At 40.6% G+C, this 12,651-nt stretch overlaps 1 protein-coding gene across 1 annotated transcript; it reads right to left on the minus strand.

Annotated features, from left to right (window-relative positions):
- Positions 1 to 1,168: 1,168 nt before the first annotated feature.
- On the minus strand, positions 1,169 to 12,086 carry depdc7a (DEP domain containing 7, paralog a). The gene is made up of 9 exons (XM_042503689.2): positions 11,942 to 12,086; positions 7,909 to 8,371; positions 6,272 to 6,402; positions 5,958 to 6,150; positions 4,737 to 4,957; positions 4,420 to 4,562; positions 4,229 to 4,354; positions 3,837 to 3,915; positions 1,169 to 2,262 (listed from the first exon to the last, which is right to left on the minus strand). Exons 1-9 carry the CDS (start codon positions 11,955 to 11,957, stop codon positions 2,039 to 2,041), a joined length of 1,596 nt encoding a protein of 531 aa, XP_042359623.2. The 5' UTR covers positions 11,958 to 12,086; the 3' UTR covers positions 1,169 to 2,038.
- Between the last annotated feature and the right edge of the window lie 565 nt (positions 12,087 to 12,651).

Genomic DNA, 12,651 nt, shown 5'->3' on the forward strand with positions numbered 1-12,651 from the left:
TATTAACTCATTAATTTAAACAATCTTAACCGCCCATCAAGGCAATTTCTTAGTAGTGACAAACTCCACTTGATTAAACAACTAAAAAAGAGAATTTACACAGGGAACATTTTCCAGTGCTGGACAGCTGCTTGTTTTCACATTGGCCTGATTACATCATTATTTGTCTGCCCAGCACAGCCTTTGTTCTGAGTATGTGGCAGCCTATCTCCACTCTGAGCCTATTCACAGGTAACGCTGTGGCATTATGCAGAACACCACTCTGCTGCCATATAATGAAGTCTGAAGGCTACTTTGAAAATTATGCCGTTTTTTTAAACACAATTGCTCTTCAACTACAATAATACAGAAAAGTCTGCTTTGTGAATGTTTGTATATAATAGCCTCTGAATTACAAACTAATTTGTTTCCTGAAAGTGTTACAGTAGAGCTCCCCACCGAAAGTGCCTATCAAGCAAGGCCATTTTCCTGTTTTCCCTCTCTCATTGTCAGGTTAGTTACGTATTTCGAGTCACCAATTACAGCAAGAGAGTGGGCAAAGTACATGAAGGATTTAGTGGTTTTGTTAATGTCAGCTAGCAAAAAGAAAACTGAAAAAAGGTCTTAGAAAGGAAAGCACTGCTCACTTTCTTATTTGAATTGATGCTCCACCATTTGCATTTTAAACTGGACCCATGAGATACTGATCAAAGTTTTTTGACTGTGAACAATAACAGAATATGATAAACAGCACTGGTCTTATATAAAAAGTGAACACAACATTACAATACAAGGAGATACAACAGACCACAAAGGACAACGAGGAACTGTAAAGAGACACAGAATAACTACAAAAAGGTGCACAATAACCACAAGGAGACACAAAATGAGATAAAAAAAAAAAAACAAAACAACAATAAAAACCAAAATGACACTAAAGAAACACAACTACAAAGAGACACAAAAGCACAAAAAAAAATTATAATGATGACAAACCGACGCAAAACAACATACAAAAGGTAAAAGTCTGTGTTTTGCTCTTATGTAGTGGGGCCCTTTGCATATCTGTGCCCAGGGGCCCACTGTCTGTCCAAGGTTATATGGATAAATTTCTTGACATACCACATATCATTTGTTCTCTTTTCATCATAATACACACAGTTTGTGTCGGCAATGAAAAGGGGAGATGTTTACGTATGAACGTTAGACAATTCCAGTTGAAATTTATTAAGATTTGCCAAATACAAACAACATGTAAGTGGTTTTAACTTAGTCTGGGGATGTTTTTATCACCTGGAAATGTGGAAGTGATTTCCTTGGCTGATTATTGAGTACATGAGCCTTATTTAAAACAGAACCCTGAAGATACCACTAAAACGTGGCTTTTTTTAAGTAAAAAAAAAAAACAAAAAAAACAAAAACAACAAACTACAAACATCTGTTTTGCTGATATGTTGCAACAAACACAAAAACCCAGAGGGCTGATTCTCATGAATGCTTCTGACTGTTTTACAGCACAACATCAGACTTTCAAATTTCCAGGTTCAAATTTCCGTTTGAGGGTTCCTCGAGACATAGCTCTACTGTGCATCACATCGTCCACGAGAAACCACATGAACAGACACATTTTTATTGCTAACACTGTTCCTATTGCACAAGCACAAAGAATACATCCATTGAAAAGTGATTTATGCAGACTTGTCTGAATGCTGTCAAGACGCGTTGCAGTGTGAAAATGTAAAAAAAAAAAAAAAAAAGGTTCATTTTGTCATTCTGGGAAAGTAACAGTCTCTTATACAACTGACAAGAACATTTCATATTAGTGTCCTGCACCAAAGAAAATATCTAAGAAATGAAAAGTCCTTAAATATCGCAGCTTATTACAAGTCTCCACAATTCAAATTCACATTCTTGTTTAGTAGTCTATACTATTTACATACAAGCAAATAAAACTCACGTACTACACTTCACATCTTCACATCATTTACATCACATTACCTTTGTTCTTAGATCTACCTCTTTTTACATTATAATACATAAATAGATAAACTGATATATATCACTGTAGCAACATGTTGACGGTGGACAATCTATTTCCAAAGTACTGAACAAAAATCTCTGGGTGGCCCTTATAAAACTGTCCCAGCAGCCGTCTCTTTTCCTTAGTGGAGAGCTTAGGGTTCTCGTGTACTGTCCGGAGTAACGTCCAAAGTTCCTCTTTAGTGGTTTTTTGTGCGTTTTCTGAGTAGGCCTTAGAGCTCACTCTCTCGCAGTATGTTGATCCTGCAGTGAAGAGAAAATGGAGAAAACAGAAACTAAGTGGGGAAAAATTTGTCTTTAGTCAATTATTAATAAATTATTGTATCAGATCAAAACACTAATCAGCCAAAACATGGAGACCACTAACAGGTGAAGTGAATAATATTGTTATATAATAATAATAATAATCTTGTTGTAAAGCAATGTTCTGCTGGGAAACCTTGGATTGTGGCATTCATGTGGATGCCCTTGACATGCACCACCCACCCAAACACTGTTAAGAGACTGACGACACTCCTCCATGACAGTAGCGACCCCCCGTAGGACAAAGTACAATGCCACACAGCAAAAACTTCTCAGGAATGGCCCGAGGAATGAAACGAAGAACTAAAGGCTTCGACCTGGCCTCCAAATTCCCAAGATCCCAACCGATTGAGCATCCATGGGATGCACCAGTACCCTAGAGGTCCTGTGTCCATGCCCCGACAAATCAGACGCCCCACTGTGGATCAGACTTGACTCTGACCTGTTGAAGCATGGATACAGGACCTCCGGGGGTGTCCTGTGGTGTCTGGCGCCAGGTGTTGGTGGTAGATCCTTTCGACCTATGACGCTGCCTAAGTATGGGGCGTAACACTATGGGTTTCAAGGTGGATTATCAGCTCTGCCTGACTCAGAATTATGTCAGTTGAATCGGATTTGGCTGTTCAATACGAATATTAGATGATTCATTTTGTTTTCAATGCAAAGTTTTGAAGTTTGAACAGGCTCCACGGGATATTCAGTCTGACAGCGGCATTCATGTAGTGTACTTAACAAGCTATCAGCATGAATGCTGAATCATAAATGTGCAACAACATTTTTGACAACATTAGATAGAAAACAAAAGCCAGAGACTATATTGCATTAAGCAGCTGTGAGCTGTAAATTCACCAATTCCAAGCAGAAGGTCTCTCCCCCTTTGTGCCGCTGCCTGCATGTCCACAGCTTATTGTTGAGTCGCGTAAAAGTCAAGAGCACTCACGCCAAAGCAAAATCTGGGGACAGAAATATCCCTGAAGTACATTGTGCAGAGTAAAAAATAAGACTACATGACTCAAAGCAGTCTCAGTGGTCTGAGGGTCTGATGAGTCAAATCTCTGACTTTCAAGGAGCAGTCCTAATCAGCAAGTCCCACAGATGTTTGATTAAAATCAAGATTTATGGAATTTGGAGGCAAGGTTGACACGTTGAGTTTTTTGTCACATGCCTTGGGTCAGTCTTGAGCAGTTTTTGAGTTGTGACATGGAGCATTGTCCTGCTGGAGTCATCGGGGAGTGCTGTTGCCATGATGGAGTGCACTTGATCCGCAACAGTGTTTGGGTATATGCTTTTCAAGTGGCATCCATAAGAATAAAAGGACCCAAGGTTTCCCAGCAGAGAATTGTCTTGTAACGATATCAATGTTACTGTAGGGCTGCTGTCTTCCAGCCTTAACTTAAATGGTTAAATTACCCACGGGCTATGGGTAAGAATAAGCATGGGGATGTCTTCTCAGTTTCTGTCGGTGGTTTTCATGTTGTGGCTGATTGGTGAATATATAAGGAAAATCTGCAAACCTGTTATCACATCTGGATCCTTCCCCTTCACAATATTCGTTATTCTGTCACTGACCATTTTGTGCAATGAAACAGGAATCTGGTGGAAAAGAGCACAAATTAAGACATAAAGTTTCTACTTTTCTTGACTTGAAGATCAAATATTAATATGAATACAGTCATGATATGTAGAATTATTATGTTGTTGTTTTGTTGTACTGTCTGTGTGTCAGTCCTCTGATTTGGAGTTATATCTAATGTGAGGTCTGAAATCCTGCTTCGAAACAGCTTGTGTACGCAGCATTTTATCATCCCAGTGACTAAGTGCTCTCAATGAGATGTTGATTGTTACATCCCTCCTACAACACCGGACACACGTCACACACCCAAAGCAATGAATTAGAAACACTCACTTTGAACAGATCGCAGTGGTTATCCATCATGAACAGAACCATCAGGTCCACCTTCCCTTTGGAGAGCCTTCTGCTGTAGACGATGGCACTTGCAAAAGACCTTTTCACTGCCATTCTGTTCTCAATCTGAAAACAATATAAAGTCAATAAAGATCAAACATAAAAACATGCTGATTCACACAAGCGCTCACCTCTTTGTGCAGTTTGACCTCCTGTGGTTTAGCTGCGACAGCCATGAATCTCAGGAGCCTGCGAAGCTCCTCCCTGCTGCGAGAGTCCTGCAGCTTTAGGCTCAGCTGCAGAGACTCTAGAGCTTGCTCTTGCTTGCCGTTTACTGAAAACAGAACACAGAAAATACCAGGATTAATATGCTGAGATCTGAGAAAAGCATTCCCTGTTTTAAAACTGGCACAAGCGGCAATATATATGAAATCTGACTTTATGCATTTGCAGAAAAGCTTCATCAATCCTTGTGAAAAATCAGGACGCCAAAGAGATCTGCACTCACCGAGGAGCTCCGAGATGCCAGAGTGGATGTCAAAAATGTGGTTGTTGAGCAGAGGCGGCTGTTGTGTGTTTCCGTAATGCTGAGCCAGGACCTCATAGAGCAGACTCTTACACCGGAGCAGGTCATCAGCACAACCGGCTAAACCCCGACTGACCTCCACCACCAGCTCATCAGGCAGAAACTCTAGACAGTCCACCGCCCCTGACATCCACTCATCTGCCCTGAGGAAAGAGGGAAGTGTAATGATTGTAAACACAGCTGACAGACTGATGGTGGTGAAGCAACAGGGCGACAAAGACACAGAGAGGTCATGATGAGCTCTTGACTTTCAGCGATTTAGAGAATACAAAATTGGATTACATTTTTTTTTATCACCAGTAGCGAAACATTTCATCATGAAAATTTACATAAATAGAAGTAGCAACACACAATATATAACCACTTCATTACAAGTAACAAAGTTATAGTATAGAGGTATTGTCTTGAAAAAGTGTCTAAAGTAAAATCACTGATTATACGGAATGGCTCCTGTCAGTGTTTTATTACTGGTAATTAACATGTAGGTAGTAGCTTAATGTTTAATTAGGAAGCAGATTTAAACTGCCTGCTATAGTGCCAGTTAGTTTAGTGTATTTTGTAAAAATGCATCAAATTTTATAAACGGATTTTATACACGGATGTGTTTGGTAGATAAACTCTTCACTGTAAGTAGTAACCTGGAAGTTCAAGTACCTCAAAACTGCATTTTAAGGGTAACTTCAATATTTTCCAACCTGAAGCTGGTTTTCACATGTTTTATGTCCAAGTGACAAATAGGAACAACATTTTTTAACTGGTCCAATATCGAGAGTGTGCTGCAGCCAGCAGCTGAGAAACAGGTTGCAATGTAACCACTAAGTGCATTTGGCACTGTCAATGTATGTCCACTAAATGTGCTTGTTTTGCCACTGACAGGCTCAAATTATTATAGAGTCTGACAGCATTATGGAAAAGATCCCTGCAGAGTCAGACCTTTTGTTAAAGAGTAAGATCCTAGTTGTTCAACCAGAAACAGCCTCAAAATTGCCATTACCAAACCTACTAGACAGCATTTGAATGAACAGCAATTTTGCCATCATAAAACACACTTCATTTAAATTCAACAGAAAATTCAACAGAGACATCAATGCTAAATAGGCTAGTGTTTTCCCATTAGTTAAGGAGCATGGCAAGAGGACTTACTGTGCTTCACTAAAGGCCTTGAGGACCTCTCGATCTAGGTAGCTTGATGTATACAACAGGTCGGGGTCACTGTCCATGCCACTCAGGGGGTGCCGGGGTGTGTCTTTACCCTCCAACAGCTTCTCCAACAGGGGGAGCTCTATCAGCTGCAACAGCCTGAACACAGCCTGCTGATGCCACACCTCATCCACAACTGTGAAAACACAGAGTTAAAAGCCATGAGGGCGATAGGAACATGGACACACAAACACGCCGTGTGAGTAAAGGCACGTTGCCCGATTTACGTCAATCTTTCCAGACAGAAGACCACTTACGCTCTTGTGAGAGGCCGAGGTTGATCATCTGAGGGGTGATGGTGGAGCTCAGGTTGAGGTTTCCCAGCACGTCCTCCACTGATTTGTCTGCTTTTGCAGGGGAGTGGGTGGAGTAACTCAGCGCACTTTGTCTAAAGAGTCACATAATAACAGCAATCAGTGGAAATGATTGGGGGAAAAAAAACATACTTATTACAAGAACAAATTTGACGGCTGCAATGCTAGTTGAAATGTTTTCTAGTGGCTGTGACTCAATCACAATTTAGTGCTGTTTTGATTCTGGTCATTTCATATCAAAGAGACACAATAAATGCTCAATTTCCAGCTTTGAACAATTTCTGCCGAACATTAAATAGGACATGTGAAGCCTTTTTTCTTTTCGTACATTATTCGCATGAAGACTTATTTGCCCCATGTTGCAAATAACAGAAGCCTCATTTGATACGTAAGGCACATGGATTCTCTGAATCTTTCATCTCCCATTATTAGTGAGGCCTGTTCTCTGATCTGGTCTCTCACAGCAACACAAAGTGCTGACGCCATGTGTTTGCACCTCACAAGTAACGCATCCTGTCTGTCTTTGCTACATGTTTGACAGCCTCCCTAGAATTTAGTTCTGCAGCCTCAAAGTACAGGAGAGTTTAAAGTTTGACATTTAAGGAAAAAGAGTGCCCGAGGATGATGTCGTTCTGTAGGCCAACCCAGAAACTAATGTCGCCCTGGTTCCCTCCTGAAAAAGCCTATAGGATTTTTCCACTGGATTTTGGATTGTACACAAACGTTTATGATACTTAAACGATTTGTTCTGCAAGATATTCTCCACAATGAACACCACATTCAAAATTTTTAAGCCTAACGCAATCTCCAGGAGTAAAAAGCAAACGTTACGCTGAAACGAACTGCACTACGGTAACGCCGCTACCACTACAATGTACAGCCACGTTCAGCGCGGCTTGGTGTGATGACGTTCTGTTATCTTTTTTAGCCACCTGTTAGCAACTGCTGTTTTTATGACACATAAAAGCTTCAAAGTTTGCAGGTGGTTTTATTTGCTGACGTGTTTTATGTTGTGAACAAAATGTGAAATTCTCTTATCTATTATTATGTATTATGAGTGCCACAATCCCCGCAAAATGACGCGTTTCACTATCAGGATTTGATCGTTTTGGTCTGATAGCAATTGGAGATTCTAGAAGAGAAACACAACTGAACCATTTTTATCCCCATTCAAGTTAGTGGCAGACTAAGCCAGAAGTTAGCTGCTCACTCGTGAATGTGCTTGCTCTGTGGGCCCAAAGATGACGAAGATAAGGCAATTTAAACATATATACACTGGGTGTCGAACTTTTTTTGGCTTCATGCGCTACTGAGCAGCTTTCATAGAAAAGAATAGGGCCCTCTCCCCAACGCTGTAGCCAGTTATCTTAATTGCCACACAGGTAATTAGCGGGTTACTGGAATTTAAAAGTATCAAGACATTACTGCATGATGGGACTTCAAGAGCCTTGGGTCACTGCCTCACTATTTTTCAGAGGCACTCAGTCTAAAGCTATACTGGACTGGGGATTAGTTCTGGAGGGAGGAGAACAAAGCAAATCAAAAATGAGATCTGAAGATGTTATGACATAAGTCTGTACCTTTCACGTGACGGACTGTAGCCGTTCTTGTTCCTGTTTATGCTCGGTGAGTCGTAGCCGCTCTCGATGGTGCTGGTGGAGTGAGACTTGGTGTTGGTCAGTGATGATGAGGAAACAGTTGTAGAGTTCAGGAACCGGTATAAACTACAACTACTGTCCTCAAAAGTGGCTCGCTTCTTTTCCTTCCCAAATACTTTAATGCCCACTGGCTCAAATACTCTTGAGTCCATCAGGGCCTGACAGAGACGGACGGCCTTGTAGCGGGGTACTGCCTCATCACCAAAGAAACGGTTTAGGGTGATGTGTGCCAGCACCACGTCCACGGCCTCTGAGCCCAGGAAACAGTCATGGTAGGACTTGAGGTTATGGCGCCGGCGCTTGACCTCCACATGAGTGTGGAGATTTGAGATGATGCTGCTCCAGATGTAGGTGGCCCGGAAAGGTTTCCCAGCCATGCCGGGTTCTGATGGAGGAAGACAGGAGAGAGTGAATGGACGGACATTTGGAAAGAAAATCAGAGGCTAAGGAATAAGAATGAACTGATTAACCCTTTGAAATCTGGAACAACATCAATTTTCTCGTGCCGTGTTCACAAGCCTTTCACAGGCATTTGAGCCTCTGAGACCTGAGCAAACTGGATTGTTTTCTCCTGAAAATGTACTAGGAAGGTAATGAGAAACTTGGCAAGAAATGTCCCGCAAAGTGCAAGAAATTAGGGAAAAGAAAATGACCCAAAAATTTGTTTAGAGAGAGAGATTATTAGAATAATAAGAAATAGAGGAAAATGTTCATAAAACTATATTTAGAATTGCTATTATAATAATTATTAATGGTTTTATTTATTTATTTTTAATCAAATGCCAAATCAACAGAAAATGTATCTTTTTTTTAAATTTAAGCAGTTTATGGCTTGAGCTAGTTGGAAGATCCTCAGATGCGAGGATTTGCTGCTTTGCTGTGGTTTTCATCGTGGTGAATTTAATATTTTTGGGTTTTGGCTGGTTGGCCAGGTAAAATTAACCAATTAATTAAGAAAAGCAGCAAGAAAAACCATGATGTAAATTAACTTTTATACATGCATATACTGTAAAACCTGTATGCTTTTTACTCAGCTTTCCGAAGCAAAAGTATTTTGGGTGATCCAATTGTTTCCACAACTGACATTCTCATCTTTGTCTATTGTCCGAACTCTTTCTCACAAAAAACAGGAAATTGTGCTTTGTGTCTTCACCAAAAACACACTCCCTCTCCTCTGTGTAATGTCACAGAAGCAGATTTCAAGTTACTGCATGTGGGTGTAACAGCACATGGTCAGGATCAATGCACCTCATAGGGGTGCATCTCTCAAGAGCCTCATTCTGATTCACTTAACAGATGTTTAACACCTAAGAATCAAATGCTCTAGTCAGGCTGTGTATGTTAAAGACATGATGAAAAACAACATCACCTGTGCCTGATTTTCTTACCATATCAGTCTTCAGATGCAATCTTTCTAGACACGCTATACTCAGTCCCACACCCACAAGGAAACAGAGACAATGATCATATTGTGAACCTTCTCTCACAAGAGATATCCTCATATGTTCCTGTTGCATTTTCCACTGGAAGGACTGCATTGCCAAAAATCAGCAGACGATTCATGCAATCAAACACTGTCACCTTCATCCCTCCATCATGTAATTTCTTAGCATATCTCGTCTATGTTTGACAGCTCTTTGTTGAGAGAAAAGGACTTCCACTGCAAGTCAGACCAATGAGAGAAAACAGAGCTGGCCTTAGTGGGACATCAGTGCCGCTTTCATCTCACAACAGGAAACATTTAAGGCCTGTTGAGCAAATTTTAGGGGAGGATCTGAGAGGCCAGGGGACATAAATCAGGCGCCGTCAGCAGCACACCAGGCTCCATGTTATTACAAGACAACATGACAAATACTATTACTGATCCATCTGTAAAAGTGGAAAACACTGAGAAACAGAACAGCAGCATGCAAATGTTTCGCCCACTCTTATAAAAAAAACCCCAAACTCAAACAGAGCCGAGGAGGGTGTGTGGAAGATATCACGTTGATCTGCTGATTAATGAGATACATCTATGCCAAACTGCGTCTCCCTCTTGGGGGGAAGGAACTGTCCTGAACTGGGGATTTGCATATCAGGGAAGAGCAACTGGGGCTGCAGCAGTCGTTCAGGGAAGAACACCTCTCAACAGTTTGATGCATAATAGAAATAATGAGAATTATAATAGGCTGACGAAGCATTTCCAGTATTTCTTGCATTGCTTTCAAACAATCAAATTTGAAGAATTACGCTTAAATTATGCTTAAATTATGCAGAGTATGGGCGCTTGCATTTTTGCACATATGATTTTAGATCTTAATGTTCAGTATTTATCATTACTGACATTTGGGTCTTAATTTAAATTTATGTTAAGTTTTTATTTTCTTCTACCCATATGCACCACTGGGGTTTGCACAGTTGCAATTAATGTTGTGATTGCATAATGACCATATAGTTCAATAAACGTTCTACATAATAAATATTTCACAATAAAATGCAGAATAACACAGTAATAATACACTTCTTGGTCAGGACAATCAACAGAAAGATGCTTCACTATCAGGATGAAATCCCTGTGTAGGAGTCAGGGCAGGACCATCTGGAGAATCCCATCAGGGGTCCCTGGATTTCCAGTCACACAATAAATCCGGATCTTATCAATATCCATTAATGCTTGTTAAAAAGGAGGAAAAAAAGTTAGGGGTCAGGTGTGGGTCAGAACGATCCTGGGAACCCGGCTGAGCTCTGTCACCTCTTGTTGCATGAGCCAGGCTGAGATTTGAGCCCAGTTTGCACAGCTGACGCCAGACTTCTTCCCTGTGACTTTGGTGCTTTTTTATAAAAGCAAAAACCCGCTGATAGACTGCGGGGCGATGAAAAGAGGGGGCTGACCCACAAAGACAACAGAGCACCGTGTGTTTGCACACATCAGTGGAGGTAAATAACCGCGGAGGGCGCAGCGCAGGCAACACACGGGGATCCTGCTTCCCCTGAGAGCGCACTGTGCAACACCTCTCTCATAACCTGCTGAGCTGTATTATCACCTCCAGCAAATGAGTTCATTTTCAAGCTCTGTTTCCGGGACCTACACTCAGCTCTGGACTAATGATTTCAGGTGATGAAAATGCGCCGTGGCACCCTCAGAGCAGCAGGTTGTTAATAGCCTGTGGCAGATACCTTCATTCCTCCAACATGCTGAGACTAGCAAGATTAACTGATCAAGCCTCGGGGCACAAACTGAGACAAAAAGGGCTATTGGCCCCGTATGAATTTGAACCCTCGTATCCTGTGTGATATAAAGAGTATGGTGGCCCAGACACTGGCGCGCAAATACCCTGTTCTCTCTGTGTTTTAACACAAACACTGCAGTCTGCTGAGTCCACACTGAGCGCAAATGTCAATGAACACAAACCATGTTCTTGTTCAACTCTAATAACTAATTTTTAAAATGCATTAATTGATTGTATACATCTATAATGCCAATAATATAATATAATACACATTATAATCTTTTGTTAAAATATTTTTGTTCTCATAAAAGCTACTTTACAATATATTTAGCGACTTAATTCCTTAATTTAGCGATTTAATCATAAGAATGTCCAAACAAAAGTGACATAAATATTGTGAGCTTATTTTAGAATAAAATATAGTCTTTAGTAGAAATATTGCGTTTAAAATTAGACCGCTTGTCCCATTAGGGAAAAAAAGCAGCACAAACGCTACCAAACACACAGTGTAAGTGAACATTATAAAAGTATGGCACATTAAATGTCTACTGAGAGACCATTAGTTTCTGTCAAATCCGAATAAGCAGCAGGCAATACATGGAAATATAATTTCTTCAAACAACCCATGTCAACACAGCAGGCTACAGAACTAAATAAACCAAACTCTGTGGGTTACAACATTGATTCAAAATCGACAGTATTTTTTTTTTTTCTTTATCTACTTAAAGTGATTAAATTTCTTTTACCTGGTGTTTTGTGCATGACAGCTTCCTCCAGTGATTGTAAAGAGAGCCATTCAGATCATGTCCTTTCCTTGGTCTTCAATTCTCAACGTGACGCACGCAACTAACTACAGTCAACCCCGAAACCGACCCCTCCCACTGAGATACAATATTCATGAGCTAATCACCGCCCTGCCTGCGCTTTAACGTGATAATGAGGACGCGCTGTTTCTTTCAAGTTTAATAAAAGTCGAAACTGTAGCCTTAATAAGAAAGTGAATGGTCAGGCATAACACGCGAAACCAAAGCTCCTCCAGTGAGAGGTTTTGTCTTCACAGGTGGTTTAAATTATGTTCTTTTATCACGTGAAAGTTTTAGTCATTAGAATACAGTGCTGAGCAAGTAAAGATAATGTGCAGAACTGAATGCATTTCCCACCAAATCACAGACTTTCAATTTAAAAGGAAATGCTAACAGTCCAGGAAGTTTTCACATAACCTTTCACTCACAAAGTCACACCCTTAAAGCCCACACTAAAATTAAATCTGATCAGATAAAGACCTACAGTGCTGAACAGCAGCCACTGTGTGACGCTGAGAAATAGAGGCCATTTGAATGATTTGGGATATAAAGGATAAAAGACCCAAAGTTACAGAGGGGATGTTTTAAGAAAACAGTTTCTTTTGTTCATCAGTCAAAACAAGACTGCTCGTGAGTGACACAGTCTTGAAACA

The sequence above is a fragment of the Plectropomus leopardus genome, chromosome 1, assembly GCF_026936395.1.
Source record: "Plectropomus leopardus strain MGB_pleo_1.0 chromosome 1, ASM2693639v1, whole genome shotgun sequence".
Classification (NCBI taxonomy): domain Eukaryota; kingdom Metazoa; phylum Chordata; class Actinopteri; order Perciformes; family Serranidae; genus Plectropomus; species Plectropomus leopardus.